This window comes from Lepidochelys kempii, chromosome 7, assembly GCF_965140285.1.
Source record: "Lepidochelys kempii isolate rLepKem1 chromosome 7, rLepKem1.hap1, whole genome shotgun sequence".
NCBI lineage: Eukaryota > Metazoa > Chordata > Testudines > Cheloniidae > Lepidochelys > Lepidochelys kempii.
Window position 1 is genome coordinate 108555095 of NC_136386.1, and position 27290 is coordinate 108582384.

Genomic DNA, 27290 nt, shown 5'->3' on the forward strand with positions numbered 1-27290 from the left:
ACTGAGAGCGAGAGCATCATTCTGCTTGTTTAGAGAGAACTCTGATGACGTTGCCCCTCACCAATTTCATAAAACAGCACTTAAGTAACAGCAAAATGACTTTAGAGCACATTTAATAGCCTGCAGCTTCAAAATGTATGTATAATGAAGGGCTCGATTGCTGTCTGTATAGACCAGCACAGAAACTAACACCAGAATGTCCCATCTAGCTCAATCTGCATAAGAATCAGCCTATGAAAGGGTTGCAGAACTAAAAGGGATCCCCTTTGGAAAACTATTACTACTTAGGGATGTTTAAGCTATTAGTGATGTTACTATTAAATACAACAAACAAGTGTATGCTGCTATTTTAAATGCATGTCAAATCCAAGAAATGAAGACTGGGTGTCACAGAAAGACAGTCATTTTTTCTTAACAATGAAAGCCTTAATCGAAGTTCTCCTAACTTTTTTTTTAAACATATATATTACATGTATAACATTGCTAATTAGTTAAATATTAAACCAAAGAATGAAACAGAGCTTGAAATACCTATTAGTTACAGCAGGTACTAAAGGACAGATTTTGAGAAGAATGTTTATTCTCACCATTACAGAATTTAGTGGAAGTGTCCCAACTGAAAAAACAAAACGAACAGGCATTTCTGGAACAGTTCCATCATTTATAGCTTTGACTTGTGATTGGGGCTAGAAATTTACAGCTACTGAGTTGCACACCCACACTAGCACCAACAGAACAATTACCAAACATCAATGGCAATCAAAATGATGACATTTCAAATCCTTTATAAAGCACTACTAAACTCTTCTATGGCAAGTAACACTAAAATTTCAGTTACATATGGGTATCAACCGATAAGCTAGGTTTCAGAGTAGCAGCCGCGTTAGTCTGTATTCGCAAAAAGAAAAGGAGTACTTGTGGCACCTTAGAGACTAAAATTTATTTGCGCATAAGCTTTCGTGAGTTACAGCTCACTTCATCGGATGCAACAGCTGTAGCTCACGAAAGCTTATGCTCAAATAAATTTGTTAGTCTCTAAGGTGCCACAAGTACTCCTTTTCTTTTAACCCATAAGCTAATTATCCATGAGCCTAAGAATACAATTCCACAAGTTAGCTAGTATAAGATAGATACAAGCTAGTACAAGTTACATCTTTTGTTTCAAATTTACAATCAAAGCAATGTTTTATTTAAAACCCACCATAGGTTTTATTAACACGCTAAGGAATTCTTTAAACTGATCATTGCACTAATTCTTAAGCAATGGCTAATCCTCTTAAAATGGCTCACTAACTTCTCAACCCATTAACAACTTTGTTTACCTTCACCTTTTTTTTCATAGGATAGTTACAACTTCCATCTTCATATTCTATGTCACTTTTGGAAAGATTAAAAAACTCTTGCATTTGTTGCCATTCTACTTCCACATTTTTCTTTTGAGGTAATTAGTGTTTTCTTCTAACTTTGTTATTAGTCACATACCAAATCTGGTCATCTGTATTTCTCGACAAAAGAGCAATATGTTCTTTTTGATAGAGAAAGCTCAACAAAAATATTGTGCTTTGGGATAAGTGTATTCTCACCTCAAAATGTATACATATAATTGGTGAACCTCACAAACTCATTTCCTCTTTGTATAAATAAGGAATTAAATGTAGGGTTTCAGCTGTCCAGCAGCAATGCAACATGCTGTTATGCCATTTTGGGCTATTCAGGATCCACCCTTGGACATAACGTTTGAAGCCGAGGCAGCAAACTCAACCCCTCGATGATGGAGCATTAATGCTGTCTAGCAGCCTCTCTGGCCTATGTTTACTAGTTCCAGAGAGAGCGCCATTGCTAAGCCTTAGCAACAATGTAAGACCCTTAAGGGGGGCCAGAAACTCCATGTCAGAGATCTTTGAGTTGTGTAAGAGGTTCAACTGTCAAAGACATCCCCCTCCCATATTGACAGCCAATATTTTAGGATATATCTAACTTGCTTGTGTAAGTGGGGGAACAGTCCCGCTATTGTGGATAACTTTCCTGGCTTCTGCACTACCCCGGTGAAGTGGGCTAGCGAAAGGATCTGAGACCTCACTCCCACTTCCTATACCCAGTGGCCTCCCTGCCCTTGAAGACTCCCCTTCCACTCTCCTGTCTGACAGAGTCCTCGTAACCCCAACAAGGCTGGTTCCAGGATTCCTGGGGGGCTCGACCCCCAACCCTGCTGTGGTCACCTAGGACAGGGGCTAGGGTGTCCCCACTCCAGGGTACTCTCTCTGCACTGGGCACTTCTCTGACCCACTGACCATTACATACAAGTTAAAGCAAATGCAAGTTATTTAATCAACAATTAATTTGAAAAAGAGTAAGAAAAAATGGGAAAGGTTAAAGGAAACACATCAACCCACTCTGTGGCAGGGAACATCACAAACAGTGTCTCTGGAATGTCAGGGCAGTTCAGTCTGTTCCTTGTAAGTCCCAGGCCACCTTCTCAGGCCCTGGCTTTGCTGCAGGGATGCTGTGGGTTGGACACTTGATCTGGTGGTGACCACACGCTCTCAGGCTCTAAGTGGTAGGACCCTTCTTCCCAGTGTCGCCCCCACCCTATCGGGGTTATGATCCAAGCCTGGCCTGCAGAGCCTCTTGGCTGAGGTGTCTCCCTGTGCTGGGCCCACTGCCCAGGATCCCCCTCGCTCTCCCCAGCTGCTCACCGCACCCAGCTCCAAACTGCTCCAGCCCCAGCTCCACCACTCGGTCTCTGCACTGCTGCTGCTGCTCTGCCTCCAGCTCCCTGGCCGGCTTCTTTGGCCCCTCTGGCTCTGGTTGCTGGAGCTCTGCTCCCAGGACAGGTCTGCTCTGCAGGCTGCTTCTGTTACTCTGCTCCCAGCACTGATCTGCTTCGTGGGCTGCTTTTCTGGCCCCTCTGGCTCTGGTTGCGGCAGCTCTGCTCCCAGGGCAAGTCTACCCTTTCTGGGCTGTGCCTCTGGCTTTGGGGCTGAAGCTCTGCTCCCAGGACAGGGTCTGCTCTCTCTGGGAGGCTTTTCTGGTCCCTCTGGATCTGGCACAGCTCTGCTCCGCAGCTTAGCTTGGCCCCCGCTTTCTCCTTAGCTCAGCCCACTCTGTCTGACCTAGGCAAATCCAGTTCACACGGAGGACGGGACCTCCCCGGCCTCCTGACTCCCTGATTAGCCTGCTCGCCCTGTCATTCAGGCTGACCTGGAGCACTGGCCTCTCCCCATTGTTCCTGGGGGCTGTCAGTCTCAGGGTCCTGATTCCCCATCGACCCTTCCCCCTTTTTAATACTGGAAGCTAGCAACTAAAACACCCCCACTGAATGTTAGTAAGGGGGCAACAGTCTCCTTACACTTGGATACATATAAATGCAAACATTAAGCACAAATAAAAATAAGCCAGCCTGAAGTGATAGCATGAAAATAGCATTTTGACCCTTAATAAACCAAATGTCAATTCAAAATAATTCAAACAAATAGGCAATAACTATTTTGATCCCCACATCAATTTTTCCCTAGTTTAAAAGAAGATTAACTAAATCAATTTTAAGGAAAATAAAAATCTAGAATATTTATCTGAAATAGGGATTAGAGATTTCTTCACCCACTCTCCATAGCTGTACATCCATCATCCCAACGCAGGCAGCAGCATTTCCTGCGCTCTTGCCCTGTAACAGCACTGGCATCTCTAATACTGCAGTGTATCCGTTTCTTATTTTGACAGATAGCAAGAGTCTGATCCATTTTACCACTTAATCTATCCTAGTGTTCTGTAACTTATTTGAAACTTTACCTACATAGACCATGTTGCCAAAAAATCACTCTTAAATGCTGCGTTAAGCACTCATGAAAATCTAAAAATAGCATTGAGAACAAGAAATAATATAAACAGAAGCTATGCAAGCTTTCCCCACACAGTTTTAACAATGCACTTTTATCCAGACCACTATCAGCATAGAGACTCTCCTAAACAAAGAATAGAGTGAAGTCAGAACACACGTTCATTGTGATGTTTTTGCATTTTAAGTTATAATCTGCATTTCATTGTCCAGTCTGTCAAGAATTTGCAAGCTGTAGTTGTAAATTGGAGTTGGTGAGGTACTAAAGAAAAGGAGTACTTGTGGCACCTTAGAGACTAACCAATTTATTTGAGCATGAGCTTTCGTGAGCTACAGCTCACTTCATCGGATGCATACCGTGGAAACTGCAGAAGACATTATATACACACAGAGACCATGAAACAATACCTCCTCCCGCCCCACTGTCCTGCTGGTAATAGTTTATCTAAAGTGATCATCAACTTGGGCCGTTTCCAGCACAAATCCAGGTTTTCTCACCCTCGGCCCCCACACCCCCCACACACACACAAACTCACTCTCCTGCTGGTAATAGCCCATCCAAAGTGACAACTCTCTTCACAATGTGTATGATAATCAAGGTGGGCCATTTCCTGCACAAATCCAGGTTTTCTCACCCCCCCCCCCACACCCCCATACACACACAAACTCACTCTCCTGCTGGTAATAGCTCATCAAAAGTGATCATCAAGGTGAGGTACTAGTTTTCATTCATGGTTCAGGGTATTTGTAGGAAAGTCATGTTCTGTGTTTCCACCAAAAGAAGGAAATGACATAGGAAACTTTAACCAGAATTTGCAATTATCCACGATTTCTTTCTTTGCTAAGAAAAAGAGTGCTCAACTTAGTTAAGTAAACTATCCTACTGGGAAAGGAATTTGTGAGTCTTGTGGCAACTGGTCATCAGTGGAGACAGATGAAAATAATTCACAGCCATTTCAGCGCTTAATAATATTTTGACAGGAGTATGACACACTGGTTCACTGGGGAAAAGTTTTGATGGAGAACTAGATGACAAGGATTATTACTACAAGGCTATCAGGAAAAAACAAAATTATCAGGAACCTAATTAATGCTGATCTGAATTTTGTATTACTGTACCACATAGCTGCCAGTCTGTGTCCATGGGAGACATTCCACTAATGAGAGCCAGCTTGCCTAAATTCTCCTACATTGGCTTGCAAAAGCAAGCATTTGAAGGAGGAACATGAGAAGAAATGAGTTTTGGAACTCACTCAGGAAAAACATACTGAAGAGGGAATTCCTCCCCCATTCCGCCCCACCTAATTTTTATCCCATCAGCCTCATTCATGAGCCAACAGTAACTCCTTACCTACCACAACTGTCTCAGGGCTTGGCTACACAAACCTTCCATATGGCTCAGATTTTAAGATGTCTGAGCAGCTTCCTCATCTTACATATTTCCTAATTGTTACGTAAAGTTTTCTGATGCTATTCATTTCACTCAATCACACTAGAATAGCATTTATCCAGATATGCCTGGAGTACCATAGGTGCTAGTGGACCGATGTATTTTTATGATCAAACTCTTACACACATTTTTGACAGAATAAAGTGATTCCATTCATCATTCTGGGAGAAACACTTCTCCAATTGATGGCAGATGAGGTACTACAATCTGAAGCTTCCCCTCTCCACTCCCATCCCACAAAAAATGCATATTGTAGTCCAGGTCAACTCAGCTACACCAGGGGTCTCAAACGACCACTAGGGCCGCATGAGTACATTGGTCCGAGGGCTGCAACACTGACCACCCCCCTTCCGCTGCCCTGGCCCCGTCCCCACTCCACCCCTTCCATGAGGCCCCGCCCCTGCCCCGCCTCTTCCCACCCCTTCCCTGAAATCCCCACCCCAACTCTGCTCCCACCCTGCCCCCAGGGTGTGCAGGAGCGGTGCAGGGTGCAGCAGGGGACCCAGAGCAGGGGGTTGGGGTGCAGGGCGTGTGCAGTGTGTGCCGGGGGTCTCAGAGCAGGCAGTCAGGGTGCGTCAGGGGGCTCAGGGCAGGCGGCCGGCATGCAGGAGGGGTTCGGGGCGGGGGAGGGAGAGCGGGTCCGGCCCGGCGTGCACTGGGGGCAGGACAGGCTCCCTGCCTGCCTCCCCTGCCCCTGCGCCACTCTGGAAAGCGACCAGGACCTGCAGTGGGGGGCCCCACACAGAGGTCTGTGTGTTGCCTTAGCCACTCCTCCAGGTATCTCCCCCGAAGCTCCCATTGGCCGGCCAATGGGAGCTTTGAGGGAGGTACTTGGAGAAGTGGCCAGGGCAACATACAGACCCCTGTTCCCCCCCTCCCCCAGGTCCTGGCCGCTTCTCAGAGCGGCGCAGGGGCAGGGAGGGAGCCTGCCCTGCCCCCGGTGCACGCCGGGCCGGAGCCGCTCTAGGTAAATACTGGGGGAGGAAGAGAGACCGCGGGGAACTGGCAGGCCACAGAAAATAACCCTGCGGGCCATGTGTTTGAGACCCCTGAGCTACACCAAGAACCTAGGTCTCCAGGTCTGACGACCATGTTTAGCTTTCTCATAGCAACTCTAGTTGACATAGTGCTGAATATGGCTACCCAAACCAGACAGCAGTACAGCCAGTGAACTTAGAAACCTAGACAAGAATCTGTTTCCTATATATAATTTATATACAGGACTATAATTTGCCTCCATCAAAATTTACAGAAAACTCTACCAGGACTATTCTTCCCATCTGGAAAGAAACTAGACCAGGAAAAGAGGACAAAACACCACGGTTCAGATCCTCTTTTCTACCCACTAGTGATATGGAGGATTGATCATTTCAGATTGGTGCACGGAACACTGCAAAGCTTCTTTTTTATTATGCAATCACATTACAATACAAAACATATTTAAACAAATCATACCTGTATGAAGCTGAACTTTCCCAATCACTCCCTCTACCAGGCCCAGACAGACAGGATTCCAAGCCAGAAGAAGATCAGTGGCTGCAAGAAAAATTGAGGCTTATAAGAAAATCTGAAATGTAACAATAGAAGCACTTACATTAAAAAACAAAACACTTTACTCTTCAGGAATTTCTAATGCACAGTGTAAAGAGCTGTTTTCATCATCAATCCTAAAGTATTCTAAAGACATAAATTACTAACCTTTGACACCTTAATCAGCACTACTAATTACTGTTCTGGATGAAACTCAGTTTTGTGACTTCTATCCAAGCCTCACGGATTCCCAGTAAATCTCAAGTTAATGAGACAAGCTTAGTGTAAAAACTAGTCCTGTTCACTTTTGCATATTTATCATTGAAACATGCCTCATCCAAGTGTCCAAAATAGGAGAATGCCATGGCAATTACTGGCGCTCTTTAGTCTCAATCATGTAATAGCAAAAATTATCACCCTCCCTCGCAACACACATCCCAGCCGTGCTCCGATATAGACTATGAAATAAAATCCAACTCATCCAATAGGGACACGGTGCATAACGAATATAATGAGATTACCATTTGGGGGGTAGGCATATCACCCTGAACTGCATGATTAGTGCTAGAATGATGTAAAGCCAGCTCCTTCCAAAAGGTGCCATTGTCACAAGCCAGCATAGTACAGTAATAAGTATGAAGGTAAGTTTGTACCTCAAGTGAGATGCTCAAGATGCATGCTTACGAACACTTTCTTGAAGTTTAGAGAACATCCTTTGAAACCATTTCTACCTCACTGAGGTGAAATTATTTGATTAAGGAAAACCACTTATTCCCAGAGTTTTACAGACAAGGAAAAACTCCAAAATCCTCTTCATGATAGAATAAAGCAATGTGTGTTAGATGTTTTATTCAAGTCTCCACTTACAGCTTCAAATGTATCTGATAATAACAACGGATCACAATAATACTTTATGTACTAAATAATCCCAGGGAACATGACACACAGAAAAGAGAATCATTCATCCAGAACACTGTGGGGAAATAAGATTTGGCACTTCTGTTTTCTATAGTAAGCTTTTTATTCCAATTTTGTTCCCTCCCCACTTCAGATGACTTCAGTTTAATCATCAAGACAACACAGTTTTTTGCGTTGCCAGTTAAAAACAACAGTGATCACTAGCTTCAATTTTCTTTTAAACCTTTTGCAAACTAAGACCAGAGCTTGTAACAAAGACTCTACTTTGAATCTTATTTTTGTATTATTTTTCCATTATTAAATACAACTTAAAAGCTGCCTTCAAAAAAGAGAGCACGCCACTTAGATATAACGTAAGAACTAAAAGGCAAAAGATTCTTCACTCCACTGCCATCAAGAATTCGAGCTATTTGTCAGTTTGCTTATAACAAAAGCAAGATATCTAGATTCACTGAGAGATTCTCATACTTTCTTTAGCAGCTACCACAAAGACATGTCAATCAATTCTACCATATCTTTTAAATATCCTCCTCTCTAGGAGAGAATTTCTCCCAAATTAGAAAAACAGCCTTTAAAAGAACGAAAAGAACATACTATAATAATGATACATAATACATCTTAATAATGCAAAAAAGTTTTAAAAAGAAACTAAACAGTGTTTACAAATCATTAAGTTTAGTGTTTGCAGGTGACAACTTAATGTCAAACTGATACTTAAATGATTCTTTTCCCACTCAGCTTTGCTCAAATTTTAAATTATCAGCAATTGCATTAAAAATGCCAATGGATTTTGTTTTCCAATACCATAAATTTAACAAAACAGTGGGTATGCTGTACTGGAAACAGTGAACCAAACTCATCAGGGGAGTTGTGAAGTAATAGTAATTTTCACAGGGAATCTGAAAGTCTGACAGGCCAGGCTAGGCAATATTCCACAGTTCAAAATCAGGTCCAACCTGGCTTTAGCTATTCCCATTACATTAGGTAACCCAGTAAAATTTTGTGTGTGTGAGAGAGTGTGTGTGAGAGAGAGCGCACGAGCATAGAAAAATATACAGCATCAAGCAATATCCTATACTTTAGGGAAGTTAGAGCTCATTGTTCAAAACTTCCAAGAGGTGATGTGAAGGCACAAGCAGAGTCAAACAACCTACTGCTAGCATACGCATTCTATATGAAGGGTCTTTAAAAAACCACCACACCACACTGAGCATATATTGGTAAATCATCTTGAAGAATTTTGACACGCCAATAGCTCAAAAACTAAAATATTTTTCAAAAAGCTAAAAATTAAAATTCCCATATTAGGATCATTTACAGGTGATACAAAATCAAAGTTTAAAGTAATCGAAGAAGGAATGTTTCACATTAAACTAAGCAGCATGGTCTAATGGATAGTGCATTGGATTGAGACTCAGGAAACCTGGGTTCTACTCACAACTCAACTTTGGACAAGTTATTGTCTTCCTTTGACTCAATTTTCTCATCTGTAAAATGGGAATAAGGACACTGACGTCCTTTGTGAAGTGCTTTGAGATCCATAAATAAAAGTGCTATAAGAACAAGGTATTGTTTATTGTATTTTAACATTAGATGTGATAAATGAAGTGGGGGGGTAAGCTCCTTTTGATGGACACGCAGCCAGCCAGTCCCTCAGATAAAGGAAAGGAAGTGGGCACCTGACCAAAAGAGCCAATGGAAAGGCAGAACTTTAAAATGGAGAAAGAAATTTTCCCTTTGTCTGTTCTCCAGAGGAGGAGACACGGAGCAGCAATGCTATAAGCAGGAATGCTGTGTAAAGTTTGAACCAGATATGAAAACCATCAGATCATAACTAGAACTACTTTTAACAACCCAAATAAGTAAGTAAATTAAGAATGTTTAGGAAGACGCGATTAGGTTTATTTCTGTTTATTTTTTAAGGCTTGTGGACTTCTCTGTGCTAACCCCAGATGCTTTTGTTTGCTGTAACCTTTAAGCTGAACCCCCAAGAAAGCTATTTTGGGTGTTTGATTTTTGGAATTGTTCTTTTAAAATATCGCAAAAGCCTAAGTTCCAGATGTATTTTCTTCCTTTTTTGTTTTTAATAAAATTTACCTTTTTTAAGAACAGGATTGGATTTTTGGTGTCCTAAGAGGTTTGTGCATATGCTGTTTGATTAGCTGGTGGCAACAGCTAATTTCCTTTGTTTTCTCTCTCAGCACTTCCCCGGGGGAGGGGTGAAAGGGCTTAAGGGTACCCCACAGGGAGGAATTCTCAAGTGCTCCTTCCTGGGTCCACGGCTGTTTTTTTGTATTTGGGTGATGGTAGCGTTTATAAAACCAAGGTCAGAGAAAAGCTGTAACCTTGAGAGTCTAATACAAACCTGGAGTGGCAAGTATTAATTTTTAGAATCCTTGCAAGCCCCCACCTTCTGCACTCGGGGTGACAGAGTGGGGATTCAGCCTTGACATTAGATATGCCATTTTCTGTGACATACAGTAAGTCTTGTTACAGGTGCCTCTGTAGCTCTTATTATTACTACTACTACAAGACCACAGTTTACCTGTGTTATAACGCTTCTCTCTGGATTCCTATAGTCCATCACCATTCCAAATTATGAAACATACAAGATTTCTTTCCACCTGTCAGTAGGAACTGGGGGGAAGTCTAGGGTAAAGAAGAAGTGTCTTTTTCTATCTTTCTCTGAAGGTGCTAAAATTCATGGTCATGTGGTTATCTTCCACAAATGAATTCCAGATTCATAGTCCAGTAGCAGAGAAAGCTGTCTCTTGTACACAAAGGTTTCACTCTTGGTGACTGACAGTGCCACAGTTCCAGAGGAACAGCTGTCAAGGGAAGGTCACAATGCAAGGTAAGGTGGTCTCTCAAGTAACTTGAGCCATTCCACTGGGAATTTTAATCTTGACTAAGCAGAAGGTCTTACTTGACGGCTATCCCTAGTCCTTTAGACATAAGCGTTTCACTAACTAGGGACAGATTGTTGAACTGGGACCTTTAAGACAATGACCCAAGCCTGACCTCATTTCACCTCTAGCGTATAATAGTACTAGACCAAAGTTACTTAAAAAACTCTGCACTGTAACAAATTCATGGTTATGTTGTGGGTTCTTGTTTGTTTGCTTTTTGTGTTGTACCAATAAAATAAAAACCAGCAGGATCTTATTAAAGGGAAAAAGGCAAAATACCACATTTATTGTGAATACAGAAAGGATCATAGTAAGCAGTTAGTTATAGTTATAACATTCCATTCAATCTCAAATTTATTCTCACATTCATACAAACATACACACACACACACACACAGGTTCTGCAAGGTTGTTATCATAGTTACCAGCCTTAGAGTTGCTCATGCCAAGTCACTGGCCAGGTGGCCTGGACATGAGGAGGGAGCAGGGCCTTGTCAGATGCTCATCTGATGCTCCTGGAAGTTGGTTTGCAGAATCAGACCCCAAAGTTCTCACTTTTTAGAGTCTATTTTTATAGGAATTTCTTCCTATGCCAGTCTATGGGAATTGCTTCATCATGCTGTTGCTGAATCAATCAGCAGATAGCACATTCCTGACGGCTCCAAGATGTTATCTTGTTCTTTGGTTCTCCCATCCTTGAGGCTGTTGGGTGGATTCCAGTCTGCCCTCCGGGGGTGGGGGGTCCTCTGGTTATTTCCAATTGACGCCTTCTTCAGCCGATGGACACTGGATTCTTAGGCTGGCACCTCCCTGATCATTCAGTTATTATCCACACCAAGCATCCATCCACATACATCCTCTATCTCTATTTTAATCACAATTGTTAATACAACAAAAGGGCGGGGAGTCTCTGGGTGCTGTTTCTGTTGTTAGAGTATTGCTTTGAGTCTCTCTCTCTTGTGAATTGCTTTGAGAATAGACTCTGTCTTAGAATGTACTAACACAATTAGCAGCTTGCAAGTTTCACACATAGAGGGAGAGAAACAGTACCAAAAACCAAGAGACCTCTTAATTAGTAATACCCTGGAATTTAAACTCTGGGGAATCAAACTCATTTGTGATTTTAATACAGAACTTCTTTAATATGATCCAACATTTGCGGGGGAAGCAGGTGTTTGTTTTTGAGGTTTTTTGTTTGTTGTAAGCAGAAGCTTATGCACACAAATTGTACTTTTAGAATTTTATCCGTTTTTGTTTTCAAATCCAAAGAAAGAGAAAACTAAGTGCAAAGACATGAAAAGTTGGCTCCCATTTTGACAAGAAGCTCCTGGATCCTATTTCCATATAAGATCAGCTATCATAGTGGTAGAAAACAGGACTTGTAAATATGAGCTTTTAAAAGAGATATTTGAAAGTTAATTTCTTTGCAACAGAATCAGAAATGCAGCTGGTAACCAGTGAGAACTGTTCCACTTTGTTTTCACTTTCAGCTACTTTCTGAGCAGCTATAGTATTAGTTTGCAGACCTGGTCTCTAATACTTTAAACTAGAAAGAGATGCTGTAGTAACAAGATTTTTTAAATCTTCCCTCCTTTCTACTCACCTTACCCATCGAAAGCAATTCAGAGATCAAGCTGGTTTGTGCATTTCAACCAGATACCCACCAACAATTTCCAGGAGCCAGAGTTCTCCTTTATAAATGTTCGTGTTGTAGTGGAACCTCACTAACTCATTACGAGGTAGGAAACAAATTGTGAGTTACTGAATTTTGGAAGCAAACATTAATGAAGGGTTGGTCACTCACTGTAGTGAACAGGTAGTCCAAGAATTATCTTAAAGGCCTGTGCTGCCTCTCTGCACCACAAAGTTTTGGCGGATTTGTATTAACAAGTACAATCTTTGTAAATATATATTACCTGTTTAAAGCCTCTGAAGAAGATTTACTTTTGAATGAAAATGAGCCAAACTCAAAATTTAAAGCTGAAATGTGGGTAGTGTTATTTCCCCTACACAGTTGGCAGAAGTCTTAAAAGTAATCCAAAAGAGATGATTAACTCCAGGGTTTTGAAGAAGGCAGTCAAAGTAATCTAAGATGATAAAGCCATCAGAAGAACTAATTAAAAATTCCTGAAGCTGGCCTGATGTAATCAATTTATAGATTACTCTTTTATTTGGTGTGGGAGAGGGGGAGGGTTGTGATTACAGACTCAGTTTTGTTATTGTTTTCACATTAGTCATGGATTCCATAATTTTCATATTTTATTTACAGATATGGATATAGATCTTGACATTTGGCATTTTGCACGCTTAGTGGCTGTGACAAAAACTGATTTAAATGAGAACCTTGGGAACTGCCAAGATAAAACCTGGGGTGCCTAATAGAACAAAACTTTGTTTAGCTAGTGATTTGTTGTGGGTCACCAATCTACAGTTTCTCTGCTTTGGGAAGGGGTAGAGGAAGGCAAAGTTTACATAGCGAGTTTAAAAGGATCGGTGCAAAGCAGATGCTTTTGTTTTTGTAAAAAGAAAAGGAGTACTTGTGGCACCTTAGACTAACCAATGTATTTGAGCATAAGCTTTTGTGAGCTACAGCTCACTTCATCGGATGCTTTCAGTGGTGTCATAAATATAAAGGGAAGGGTAATCACCTTTAAATCCCTCCTGGCCAGAGGAAAAATCCTTTCACCTGTAAAGGGTTAAGAAGCTAGGATAACCTCGCTGGCACCTGACCAAAATGACCAATGAGGAGACAAGATACTTTCAAAAGCTGGGAGGAGGGAGAAAAACAAAGGGTCTGTGTCTGTCTGTGTGATGCTTTTGCCAGGGACAGAACAGGAATGGAGTCTTAGAACTTAGTAAGTAATCTAGCTAGATATGCGTTAGATTCCGATTTCTTTAAATGGCTGAGAAATTAAGTTGTGCTGAATAGAATGAATATTCCTGTCTGTGTGTCTTTTTGTAATTTAAGGTTTTGCCTAGAGGGATTCTCTGTGTTTTGAATGTAATTACCCTGTAAGGTATTTACCATCCTGATTTTACAGAGGTGATTCTTTTTACTGTTTCTTCTATTAAAATGTTTCTTTTTAAGAACTGAATGCTTTTTTTCATTGTTCTAAGATCCAAGGGTTTGGGTCTGTGGTCACCTATGCAAATTGGTGAGGATTTTTACCAAGCCTTCCCCACGAAGTGGGGTGCAAGGGTTGGGAGGATTTTGGGGTAAAGACGTTTCCAAACAACATTTTCCCAATAAACCCAGATAAATGTTTGGTGGTGGCAGTGGAAGTCCAAGGGCAAAGGGTAAAATAGTTTGTACCTTGGGGAAGTTTTAACCTAAGCTGGTAAAAGTAAGCTTAGGAGGTTTTCATGCAGGTCCTCACATCTGTACCCTAGAGTTCAGAGTGGGGAAGGAACCTTGACAAGTGGAAAATACAGTGAGGAGATTTATATACACACAGAACATGAAAAAATGGGTGTTGTTATCATACACACTGTAAGGAGAGTGATCACTTAAGATGAACTATTACCAGCAGGAGAGCGGGGGGTGGGGAAAGAAAACCTTTTGTAGTGATAATCAAGGTGGGCCATTTCCAGCAGTTAACAGGAACATCTGAGGAACATTGGGGGAGGGGGTAGAGGGGAAATAAACATGGGGAAATAGTTTTACTTTGTGTAATGACTCATCCACTCCCAGTCTCTATTCAAGCCTAAGTTAATTGTATCCAGTTTGCAAATTAATTCCAATTCAGCAGTTTCTCATTGGAGTCTGTTTTTGAAGTCTTTTTGTTGTAATATTGCGACTTTTAGGTCAGAGATTGACCCTCCCCCCCGCTGGTAATAGCTCATCTTAAGTGATCACTCTCCTTACAGTGTATATGATAACACCCATTTTTTTATGTTCTGTGTGTGTATATAAATCTCCTAACTGTATTTTCCACTGAATGCATCCGATGGAGTGAGCTGTAGCTCATGAAAGCTTATACTCAGATAAATTGGTTAGTCTCTAATGTACCACTAGTACTCCTTTTCTTTTTGCGAATACAGACTAACACGGCTGCTACTCTGAAACCTTTGTTTTTGTAGTGGCTGAAGCAGAAAAGCAGCACCGAAGACAAGCAAGGAGCAGCTCTCTTTTACTCACATTCTGCAACTGCAGCAAAGCCAACTAGGAGGCACCAAGATAAGTGTCTTCTATATTATGCAATGGCTTGAAAAATTTCACTGTGAACTAAGGGATATTTTTATTGAAATCCTACAATGATGACTTTATCATACACTCCCTCTCCCCATGATTTTCCATATAATTTACCATGAGAAACACTACTAACCTTAATTACAATTCTCACTCCAAGAATATTATATGCATGCACTCTACAAAATATTTTGCTGTATTGGGTGAACGTACTTTGTAAGTACTTGCAAGACACCAAGAACCAGTCTACATATTTCCTTCTTCTAGCAAAGAGTTCTCTAACAAAATCAGAAGTGCAGAGTTATTGCTCATTCCAGAGAGACTATCCACCCTCATTCCCTGAGATTTATAATAGATCAACTGATGAAATACTAATTAGTTTGTAAAAAGAAAAGGAGTACTTGTGGCACCTTAGAGGCTAACAAATTTATTTGAGCATAAGCTTTCGTGACCTACAGCTCACTTCATCTGATGAGACTTTTTAAAAACAGCCTGCCAGTACCACATCAGTACTGAACATAATGCCTAATAAGTATAATGCACAAAACTGTTAAGCAGCATTGTATGAAATAAGTCTGCAAAATTTGTTAATATAAATCCTAGGACTTGTATACAAGAGACAACAGCTGCAAACTGAAGACAGACAAATTTAAAATTAGAAATGAGGCCCACATTTTTAACAGTCACGGTGATTAACCATTGGAACAAACTCCCAAGGAAAATGGTGTGGATTCTCCATCAGACTCTTAACTTGAACAAAAGCTGAAACAGCCCTAACTACAGAGCTGCTACCAGGGCCTCAGTAATTAGTAATGTGAGTTAAAGCAATTCTCTCACAGTTTGATTAGTATTTGCAGAGTATGATATTCTCTCCATCCACACCTACTAATCTTCCCTACTCTTTCCACCCAAAGAGCTGTTAGTCTACAGCTAATGCTGCTCAAATTGAATTTCCTACCAATGCATTCATAAAGAGTGTAGGAAAATCACCACATCAGCCATAACTCACATGCCTTGTCACGCCATACCCAAACAGACTCCACTCTTCTGCTCCAAAAACACAGACCTTTTTTCAATTCCAACATGCCAAACTTGGCGCAGTTTCACACAATCATACTAGAACACAACTGTCTCCTACTGTTCAATGCCAACTCTTCAAGGCAAGAACAGTGTCTTTGTACAGTTCTTAAAAGAGTAGGATCCCCAGTCCTAATAAGATTTTCGCATTTTCATAAAAAAGTGGAGACGTTTAATGCCTATTTTGTTTCAGTCTTCACTAAACAGGTTAATAGTAACCAGTTACTCAACACAAGTAATATTAAAGGAGGAAGGAATGCAAGCCAAAAAGAGAGAAAGAATGGGTTAAATTAACCTCCCCTTCTTCGAATGATGGTCCTATTGTTGGATCATATTAAAGAAGTTCTGTATTAAAATCACAAATGAGTTTGATTCCCCATAGTTCAAATTCCAGGGTATTACTAATTAAGAGGTCTCTTGGTTTTTGGTGCTGTTTCTCTCCCTCTATGTGTGAAACTTGCAAGCTGCTAATTGTGTTAGTACATTCTAAGACAGAGTCTGTTCTCAAAGCAATTCACAAGAGAGACTCAAAGCAATACTCTAACAACAGAAACAACACCCAGAGACTCCCTGCCCTTTTGTTGTATTAACCATTGTGATTAAAATAGAGATAGAGGATGTATGTGGATGGATGCTTGGTGTGGATAATAACTGAATGATCAGGGAGGTGCCAGCCTAAGAATCCAGTGTCCATCGGCTGAAGAAGGCATCAAGTGGAAATAACCAGAGGACCCCCCGGAGGGCAGACTGGAATCCACCCAACAGCCTCAAGAATGGGAGAACCAAAGAACAAGATAACATCTTGGAGCCGTCAGGAATGTGCTATCTGCTGATTGATTCAGCAACAGCATGATGAAGCAATTCCCATAGACTGGCATAGGAAGAAATTCCTATAAAAATAGACTCTAAAAAGTGAGAACTTTGGGGGTCTGATTCTGCAAACCAACTTCCAGGAGCATCAGATGAGCATCTGACAAGGCCCTGCTCCCTCCTCATGTCCAGGCCACCTGGCCAGTGGCTTGGCATGAGCAACTCTAAGGCTGGTAACTATGATAACAACCTTGCAGAACCTGTGTGTGTGTGTGTGTGTGTATGTTTGTATGAATGAATGAATGTGAGAATAAATTTGAGATTGAATGGAATGTTATAACTATAACTAACTGCTTACTATGATTCTTTCTGTATTCACAATAAATGTGGTATTTTGCCTTTTTCCCTTTAATAAGATCCTGCTGGTTTTTATTTTATTGGTACAACACTATTGTATTCCACTGAGGGTGCTTAACAAGCAGTACCTAGCTAGGATGAGCGTACAAGGGTGCAGTGGAGGACCACTGTGCAGAACGAGGCATCTGTTGCAAAAAAACCACACTACATAAATGAGAAGGAAAAAGTGTGTACCGAACTCCACATACCCCCTTACATATGTCTGCAAGGGGCACATCGTGGAGCCCGGCAGTAGCTGAGGTCCCTGAAACGAGTTCTCCAGCAACCAAAAATGTCCACAACTACCCTGCTGTGCAACTTGCATTCATGGCCGGTTGCAAAGTTCCTGCTGAGAGCATCAGCAAGCACGTTCTGGGTTCCTGGCAGGTAGGCTGCCGACAAAAGGATATGCTGTGCAATGCACCATTTCCAGAGGCATACTGCTTCAGCACACTGAAAGAGTTCCCTGGCCAGGATTCAACTGCGGCCCCATGGTGACCTCAATGAGGTGCTTCTTAAAATGGAAGACTCTTCCTTCCAGTGTACAAGCAGGGAAGGAGAGGCAGATGCTGAATCTGGACATTGTACGGGCTTTCCTCAAAAACACTACAGACAGCAGTGCTGCTCATCGCTGAGGGAAAACAAGTGATGGCAGGAAGCGCAGATTTTGAATCCCGGCCTCTTCAGCATAATCCAGTACCCAGACTCGGGTACTGGGGAGAAGGTAGTGGATTGTTTGGCGGGAAAATGCTGAAGCTGCGTCCCCAGACTTTAAACCTACAATATTTCTAAAAACAAGAAAACTACTATAAAAACAGCAAGAATCCTGATTATAAACAAAAATAAAAATAGGTTTCAGAGTAACAGCCGTGTTAGTCTGTATTCGCAAAAAGAAAAGGAGTACTTGTGGCACCTTAGAGACTAACCAATTTATTTGAGCATAAGCTTTCGTGAGCTACAGCTCACTTCATCGGATGCATACTGTGGAAACGGCAGAAGACATTATATACACAGAGACCATGAAACAATACCTCCTCCCACCCCACTGTCCTGCTGGTAATAGCTTATCTAAAGTGATCACTCTCCTTACAATGTGTATGATAATCAAGGTGGTGGGCCATTTCCAGCACAAATCCAGGTTTTCTCACCCTCCGCCCCCCGACACACAAACTCACTCTCCTGCTGGTAATAGCCCATCCAAAGTGACCACTTGTACAGATACAGACAGACATCATCTTCCTTTCCAAATGCAAACAGATGGACATCGTACCAAAAGGACTGAAGGTAAAAAATCCATTACAATCTACATACCACACAGACTATGCTGACAGCTTGTGCCACACGCTCTCAAAGAAACTGCGGAATCACCTGATCAACATCCTCTACAGCAAACAGGGAAAGATTAAGAATGAGCTCTCAGAACTGGATACTCTCATAAAAAAACAACCTTCCACACAAACTTCCTCGTGGCTGGAATTTACTAAAACTAGACAAGCCATTTACAAAGCACACTTAGCTTCTCTACAAAAGAAAAAGGACACTAAACTTTCTAAACTACTACATGCTACAAGGGGCCACAGCAATGGTTCCCTCAACCCACCCAGCAATATTGTTAACCTATTCAACTATACTCTCAGCCCAGCAGAAGAAGCAGTCCTATCTCGGGGCCTCTCCTTCTGCCCCTCCACCCCCACAAACATGATACAGTTCTGTGGTGACCTAGAATCCTATTTTCGACGTCTCCGACTGAAGGAATATTTCCAAAATACCTCTGAACAACATACTAATCCACAGAGACCTCCCTACCAACATTACAAAAAGAAGGATTCTAGGTGGACTCCTCCTGAAGGTCGAAACAGCAGACTGGACTTCTACATAGAATGCTTCTGCCAATGTGCACGGGCTGAAATTGTGGAAAAGCAGCATCACTTGCCCCATAACCTCAGCCGTGCAGAACACAATGCCATCCACAGCCTCAGAAACAACTCTGACATCATAACCAAAAAGGCTGACAAAGGAGGTGCTGTTGTCATCATGAATAGGTCGGAATATGAAAAAGAGGCTGCCACTTTCTACAAACTATTACCCTATGATCCCACTGAGAGTTACCAAAAGCAACTACAGCATTTGCTCAAGAAACTTCCTGAAAAAGCACAAGATCAAATCCGCACACACACACCCCTGGAACCCCGACATGGGATATTCTATCTACTACCTAAGATCCATAAACCTGGAAATCCTGAGCGCCCCATCATCTCAGGCATTGACACCCTGACAGCAGGATTGTCTGGCTATGTAGACTCCCTCCTCAGGCCCTACGCTACCAGCACTCCCAGCTACCTTCGAGACACCACTGACTTCCTGAGGAAACTACAATCCATCGGTGATCTTCCTGATAACACCATCCTGGCCACTATGGATGTAGAAGCCCTCTACAGCAACATTCCACACAAAGATGGACTACAAGCCATCAACAACACTATCCCCGATAATGTCACGGCTAACCTGGTGGCTGAACTTTGTGACTTTGTCCTTACCCATAACTATTTTACATTTGGGGACAATGTATACCTTCAGATCAGCGGCACTGCTATGGGTACCCGCATGGCCCCACAGTATGCCAACATTTTTATGGCGGACATAGAACAACGCTTCCTCAGCTCTCATCCCCTAATGCCCCTACTCTACTTGCGCTATATTGATGACATCTTCATCATCTGGACCCATGGAAAAGAAGCCCTTGAGGAATTCCACCATGATTTCAACAATTTCCATCCCACCATCAACCTCAGCCTGGTCCAGTTCACACAAGAGATCCACTTCCTGGACACTACAGTGCTAATAAACAATGGTCACATAAACACCACCCTATACCGGAAACCTACTGACCGCTATTCCTACCTACATGCCTCCAGCTTTCACCCTGACCACACCACACGATCCATCGTCTACAGCCAAGCTCTGCGATACAACCGCATTTGCTCCAACCCCTCAGACAGAGGCAAACACCAACAAGATCTCTATCAAGCATTCTTACAACTGCAATACCCACCTGCGGAAGTGAAGAAACAGATTGATAGAGCCAGAAGAGTTCCCAGAAGTCACCTACTACAGGACAGGCCTAACAAAGAAAATAACAGAACGCCACTAGCCGTCACCTTCAGCCCCCAACTAAAACCCCTCCAACACATTATTAAGGATCTACAACCTATCCTGAAGGATGACCCAACACTCTCACAAATCTTGGGAGACAGGCCAGTCCTTGCCTACAGACAGCCCCCCAACCTGAAGCAAATACTCACCAACAACCACATACCACACAACAGAACCACTAACCCAGGAACCTATCCTTGCAACAAAGCCCGTTGCCAACTGTGCCCACATATCTATTCAGGGGACACCATCATAGGGCCTAATCACATCAGCCACACTATCAGAGGCTCGTTCACCTGCACATCCACCAATGTGATATATGCCATCATGTGCCAGCAATGCCCCTCTGCCATGTACATTGGTCAAACTGGACAGTCTCTACGTAAAAGAATAAATGGACACAAATCAGATGTCAAGAATTATAACATTCATAAACCAGTCGGAGAACACTTCAATCTCTCTGGTCACACAATCACAGACATGAAGGTCGCTATCTTAAAACAAAAAACTTCAAATCCAGACTCCAGCGAGAAACTGCTGAATTGGAATTCATTTGCAAATTGGATACTATTAATTTAGGCTTAATTAGAGACTGGGAGTGGCTAAATCATTATGCAAGGTAGCCTATTTCCCCTTGTTTTTTCCTACCCCACCCCCCAGACGTTCTGGTTAAACTTGGATTTATGCTGGAAATGGCCCACCTTGATTATCATACACATTGTAGGGAGAGTGGTCACTTTGGATGAACTATTACCAGCAGGAGAGTGAGTTTGTGTGTGTGGGGACGGGGGCGGAGGGTGAGAAAACCTGGATTTGTGCTGGAAATGGCCCACCTTGATTTTCATACACATTGTAAGGAGAGTGATCACTTTAGATAAGCTATTACCAGCAGGAGAGTGGGGTGGGAGGAGCTATTGTTTCATGGTCTCTGTGTATATAATGTCTTCTGCAGTTTCTACAGTATGCATCCAATGAAGTGAGCTGTAGCTCACGAAAGCTTATGCTCAAATAAATTGGTTAGTCTCTAAAAATAAAAATAGTTTTTCTGGAAAGTTTGGAAAATGTGTCACCAAAGAACAAAAGGATAGCAGAAGCCCCGACTTGGACTATGCAGCGATGAGCGGGAACTGAAGATATGGTTGGTCTGCCCCACTCTATCGCCTTGGGCAAAACCCTGAGGCAGACCAAGGATGCATAAGCAGACTGACGGACTTTACTACTTTGAAACACTTCAGACACATGGTGCATAACCCTCAGTGGAATACAATAGGGACCATCGCTCAAAGAAGAACTAGCTGAAACCATCTTGAAACTGTTAGTTTCTTTGAGAACTCGTGGGGGATAGGTGAGGTTCTCGAAGATTGGAGAAGGGCAAACATAGTACTTATCTTTAAAGAAGGGAACAAAGAGGATCTGGGAATTATAGACCAGTCAACCTAACTTTGATACCTGGAAAGATACTGAAACAAATTATTAAACAATGAATTTGTAAGTACCTCGAGGATAATAGAGTTATAAGGAATAGTCACCATGGATTTGTCAAGAACAGATCATGCCAAACCAATGTAATTTCTTTCTCTGACTGTGTCACTGGCCTACTGGATGGTGGGAAGCAGTAGATGTGATCTATCTTATTTTAGTAAGGCTTTTGACACAGTCCCACTTGACAGTCTCATATGCAAACTAGTGACACAGTCCCACTTGACAGTCTCATATGCAAACTAGGGAAATGAGGTCTAGATAAAATTACTATAAGGTGGGTGAACAACTGATTGAAGGATCATACTCAGAGTAGTTTTCAATGGTTTGCTGTCAAACTGGAAGGAGTTATCTACTGGGATCCTGCAGGGGTCAGTCCTGGGTACAGTATTATTCAATATTTTCATTGATGACTTGAATAATTGAGAAGAGAGTACACTTACAAAATCTGCGGATAACAGCAAGTTGGGAGGGATTGCAAGCACTTTGGAACACAGGATCAGAATTAAAAATGACCTTGACAAATGGAAGAAATGGTCTGAATTCAACAAGATGAAATTCAATAAAGACAAGTGCAAAGTACTTCACTTAGAAAAGAAAAGATCAAATTCACAACTGCAAACAGGGGGAAACTGGCTAGGCAGTAGTGCTGCTGAAAAGGATTGGGGAAAGGGTGTTTATAGTGGGTCACAAATTGAATATGAATCAACAATGTGATGCAGCAGCTAAAAAGGTTAATATTCTAGGGTATTTTAACAGGAATGCTGTATGTAAGACACAGGAGGTAACTGTCCCACTCTATTTAGCGTGGGCAAAGCCTGAGCTGAAGTATGGTGTCCAGTTCTTGGTCCATACTTTAGGAAACATGGGGAAAATTGAAGAAAGTCCAGAGGAGAACAAAAATGATAAAAGGTTCAGGAAACCTGACTTATGAGGAAAGGTTAAAAAACTAGGCATGTTTAGTCTTGAGAGAAAATGCCTGAGGGTGGGGGACCAGAAAAGAGTCTTCAAAGATGATAAGGGCTGTTATAAAGAGGACTGCAATCTATTGTTCTCCACGTCTACTGAAGGTAAGACAAGAAGAAATGAGCTCAATCTGTAGCAAGGGAGATATAGGTTAGATATGAGGGGAAAAGATTTAACTATAAGGATAGTTAAGCTCTGAAAAGGCTTCCAAGGGAGACTGTGAAATCCCCATCACTGGAGATTTTTAAAGCCAGATCAGACCATCTCTGATAGGTGTATGTCCAAGTTTACTTGGTCCTGCCACAGTACAATGGGCAGGACTAGGTGACTTCTTGAAGTTAGTCCTACATTTCTATGATTCTATGGAGTCTATAATAAAAATACAACTCTGTAAAGAAGAAATTACCAATAACTTATAGCAAATATTAATGAGAAATAAATAGAGTTTAACTCAACTGAGGTCATATTTACTGTTAACATTCCAGTTATTAAAGAAATTGCAATTACTGTAAATAATCATTTGTTCTCCAAAAACTTAATCAATAAGCTGTTTGTTAAAAAATTTGTTTGCTTAGATAAAACAACAAGATCGAATTGACTAGTAAGGTCATTGGAACCTGCTATTTCCCTTGAAAACCCACAAAAGGAACAGTCTATTTTTCAGTTTCAGTCTGTTTCAGCTCCTTCTTTAAAGATGTTATGCATGACTGGAGAACTATAGCTGAATGAGGATGAATTAGAAGTATTGCCCTTTTTATTTCCTATGAAAGAGTAAAATGAGTGCCTGCAGCAAATGTAACATGCCACTTTTAAACTGGATCTTAAGTGCAGGTTTTCTAACCTATATACATGTTGCTCTTTTGCCCCTGCTTGCTTCAACCTGGAGACCATTAAAAAATTATTTAAATTATAAACCTAATCTAACACTTTAGTTATCACCAGCAGCAATACATACAGCTGAGGTTGTGAACTATTAACCTCTTTCATGGGTTCTTTACTTTCTACAGGATTCATTTTGCAAGCTCTCTCTGCCCAAAGTAGAGTTTTTGTTTTAAAGTTGGAAATGGAGTATAAATAAATTCAAGTTGTGCCGATGTTGAAAACATTTTGGGGGTACTGTAATAAAAATAGCAATCACTTTTAAAGACAGACTAACACGGCTGCTACTCTGAAACCTCTTAAAAAGGGGAGGCTCAAAAGTATCAGAGCTTTGAAAAATACATACATACATCAGCCCAAAACTAGAGTTCTAGGAAAAAACAGTATAGTATGTGATCATGTAAATAAAGACCACCTTAAAGCAGATGTACGAGAATGCTTCACAAGTATAACTGACATTTTGTTTTTGAATATTGTTCGACCCCAGCAAAGTATCCAAAAGTATATGAATACCTATAATTCCCATCATGCAGGAGTGATATTTTGCAGTCGCTTGTATCAAACTACAACAGAAAAATTGCTTATGTTTAAAATCAAAAACGTTCAAATGTAGAGACTAGGTAGGATTCTTTCCAGTTATTTTTAAATTTACTTTTCATTCTTTATGCTATTTAGTTTTGCATTTCTTATCTTGGTAACAAAAGTAGGTCAGTCAGTCACTTGTCTCTAGTTAATTGCACTTCGCAGTAGTCATGCAGTCACACAATAATGCAATGCTTGGGTTCCAGGCACTATAGGCAAAATATTGGCTTTAAAAGCTTTCCATCATGTGCTTTTTTTTTTTTAAAAAAGGGGACAAATGTTTTTAGTCCTAGGTTTTGTTTAAAAAAAAATTTTTCTTCATAGAGCTTAAAACTGGCAAGCATTCTTATGTCATTCTTATGAAGGTTTTTTTTAAAACATCCTTGACCTGGTTAGCTACACTTTTGACCTTCTCCTTCTTGACCTTCTATTGAAAAAGGCATTTCCTCCAAAAAGACTACAAACCTAGCCGCCCCTCCTCATCCTGAGTGAGGTGGGTTAGCTAATGAAAACCACAATTGCAGAAACTCAAATAGTGTAGTAAAAAAAAAAATTGTGGAAGTAATATGCATATTTAACCTCACTACTGGTCTGCATTCTTTGTTGCCTCCCATTTTCCCTCATCTGTACACTATTTAGACTAAACTATTTCCAGTTGGACCCTTTCTTAATTCTGTAATGTACCTAGCAAACTATTAGCACAATGCAAATACATCAGATTAAGAAAAAGCTATTTCCAAAAGCACTGAAGTCAGTGGGAGTTTACCTTGACAAAGGAGTGCTGACAAGGGCCCCTAAAGAAGGGACGTTGACTTCTGCTTGTTTCATTGCTAACTACAGCCCTTTTTAATTTCTGGGCGGGGGTGGGGGAAGAGACAAGCCAACTACCATGGTAAAATAGAAATACAACCATTTCCATTTTCTTGGGTGTGTCTGAGCAAGCTCTCTATAGAAGCACAGAATACAAGCAGGTACATGTCCTCACAGTCTATATCTCGGCAAGTGACAGTATTAACTAAATGCAATTCTTTTATAACCAAACTATTATGGTTACTTGTGGAATTTTCCTTCTGTATTTGAGATGTGAAGACTTTGGATGAAAAGCATATATTTAAAAATAACCTTATTATGTAGAACTCATAATGGGTGAGAGTGAACAGGGATTTCTTTCATTTGCAGCAACAGGAACATATTAAAATGACAGACTTCAGTAGCTGGTTAATCCACCAAGAAGATTTTAAGTTCCCTTGTTACTATAATCAGTATTCAAATTTCAAAGCAACTAATTCTCCAGAAACAATTATCAACCTCTTCCTGATCATGTGTCACTGTTTGTTTTTTCCCACCAGTTAGTTTCTTACAGGAGTCTTAACATCCTTTGTAAACAGTAATGAAATGAAACTTTGCAGCTCGCATTGAAACAAAGGACTGCAATCTACAGTGGCAGTAAAAGTTCCCTCTGAGTCAGCAAGGTACAACACAACTCAAACTGAGCTTACAGAGAAGTATATCATAATTACCATTTGTAGCAGGACCCGAGTCTGAGCCACAAAAAATTCACAGGAGGCACAGTTAAGCAACAATTCTTTAAGAATGCCAGTTTAATTTCCAGAGCTCTTACTGAGCACACACCACAGCCAGAGAAGCATCTGGCCACACTCCCTTCATACATACATCTTACCAAGCTATCCCAACACAAAAGACAGCCCTTAGGTCTGTACAGTTCCCTGTCTTCATCTTACAAAAGTATACCAGCCCTCTTTAAATGTTACAAGCTTTGGCAGGCTCAGCTACATACCAGTGGCTTCATTTCAAGGAAGCACTCCCTCCCATCAACAACAAAAATAGTGGGGGGGACTTAGCGGGGAAAAGTCCTAGCAGTAATACTAAGGCATAAAGCAAGAGCACTGAAGGAACCCCTTCAGGAGTCACAGCCAACCTGTACTATACATCACACCCTTTATAAAAAGAAATAAAACAGAACAGACATTTTACGTGCATCTTCTTCCCCCACCCAGTCCCAACATCCTCTGAACTTACCCCTTAATGAAATTAATACAATTACATCGTCAAGAGTATGTACCATCTTATATACAAATTTGCTTAGAATAGGAAGACAATTACATTTCTCAAGGAAGAGACTAGGTTTCAAATATGCAGCTGCACCAATTCAGGCAGCACATCTAGTAAAGAATCTTGTGTGCTCACTTTGTATTCCTAAATAGTTTCTTCCACTAAAACACTTCAAATAGCAAAGCCTCATAAGAACACAGACTGCATCACAATACATATAAAATTGAAATTCTGAGTTGCAGACAACTTTATTTTGTAAAGAATCCTGCATACAAACTGTATAATGATAAAAGGCAGCATGCGGTTTAAGTAACTGAAAGCAACAGTGTAAAATGACACTGATGAATAAATTAAAGCAATCATAAGACAGAGAAAGGGAAAGAAAACAGAATAGAAAAAGTGTTAAGATTAGCTTTTCACAAATATGTGAGTCAGCAAAAGAGAGCAACTCAGACAGCTAAAGGAAGGATGCTCTTGATAGCAGAATCTATATAGGAAGAGTCAAGGGTGGCAAGAGAAAGGGAGGGGACCTTTTTTTTTTTTTAAGTTGGACATGGAGAAGAGAAAGGGAATTACAGAAAAGTAAAAGTGTGTGTGTGAGGTAAGTTTACACACTATTTTGAACCAAAACCTATGAAAGTGGGAAGCTAACAGAGTAGCCTTAGGATAGGCCAATGGTGGTCTTCCTTAAGTTAAGAACAATCTGTATAAGCTATCTAGGACACAAGTGAGTCCACAGTGAAGGAAGCTGAAGATATTGGCTTGGTGCAGAAAGAAGCTGCTCACTTCCAGACCGCTAAAGGCCTCACCTAGCACATGGAACAGATATTTCAGTCTCTCTAGTGGCTTCTTTATTGCTTTGTGATGTAATCGGAGATGTAAGTGATTATATAAGAAAACAGTGTTGGGCATTTGACCAGACCAAAAATAATTGGTCAACTGACCAGTCATATTATCGAATAATGTCAAAAATGGTCATATATTTTAAAATACTAATTTATTACAACAGTAACAAAAAACAGCAAGACTTTATAGTTTCCCACA

At 41.1% G+C, this 27290-nt stretch overlaps 1 protein-coding gene across 3 annotated transcripts in view; it reads right to left on the bottom strand.

Annotated features, from left to right (window-relative positions):
• Positions 1 to 27290, bottom strand: part of INPP5F (inositol polyphosphate-5-phosphatase F) — a 118538-nt gene that overhangs the window by 64421 nt on the left and 26827 nt on the right. For all 3 annotated transcript variants that reach the window (XR_013636091.1, XM_073354205.2, XM_078853865.1), the window contains exon 2: positions 6741 to 6821. Coding sequence is in view for 2 of the 3 variants with exons in the window: in XM_073354205.2 (XP_073210306.1) it covers positions 6741 to 6821 (81 nt within the window). In the remaining variant the exon portion in view is untranslated. The remainder of the gene's footprint in view (positions 1 to 6740; positions 6822 to 27290) is intronic.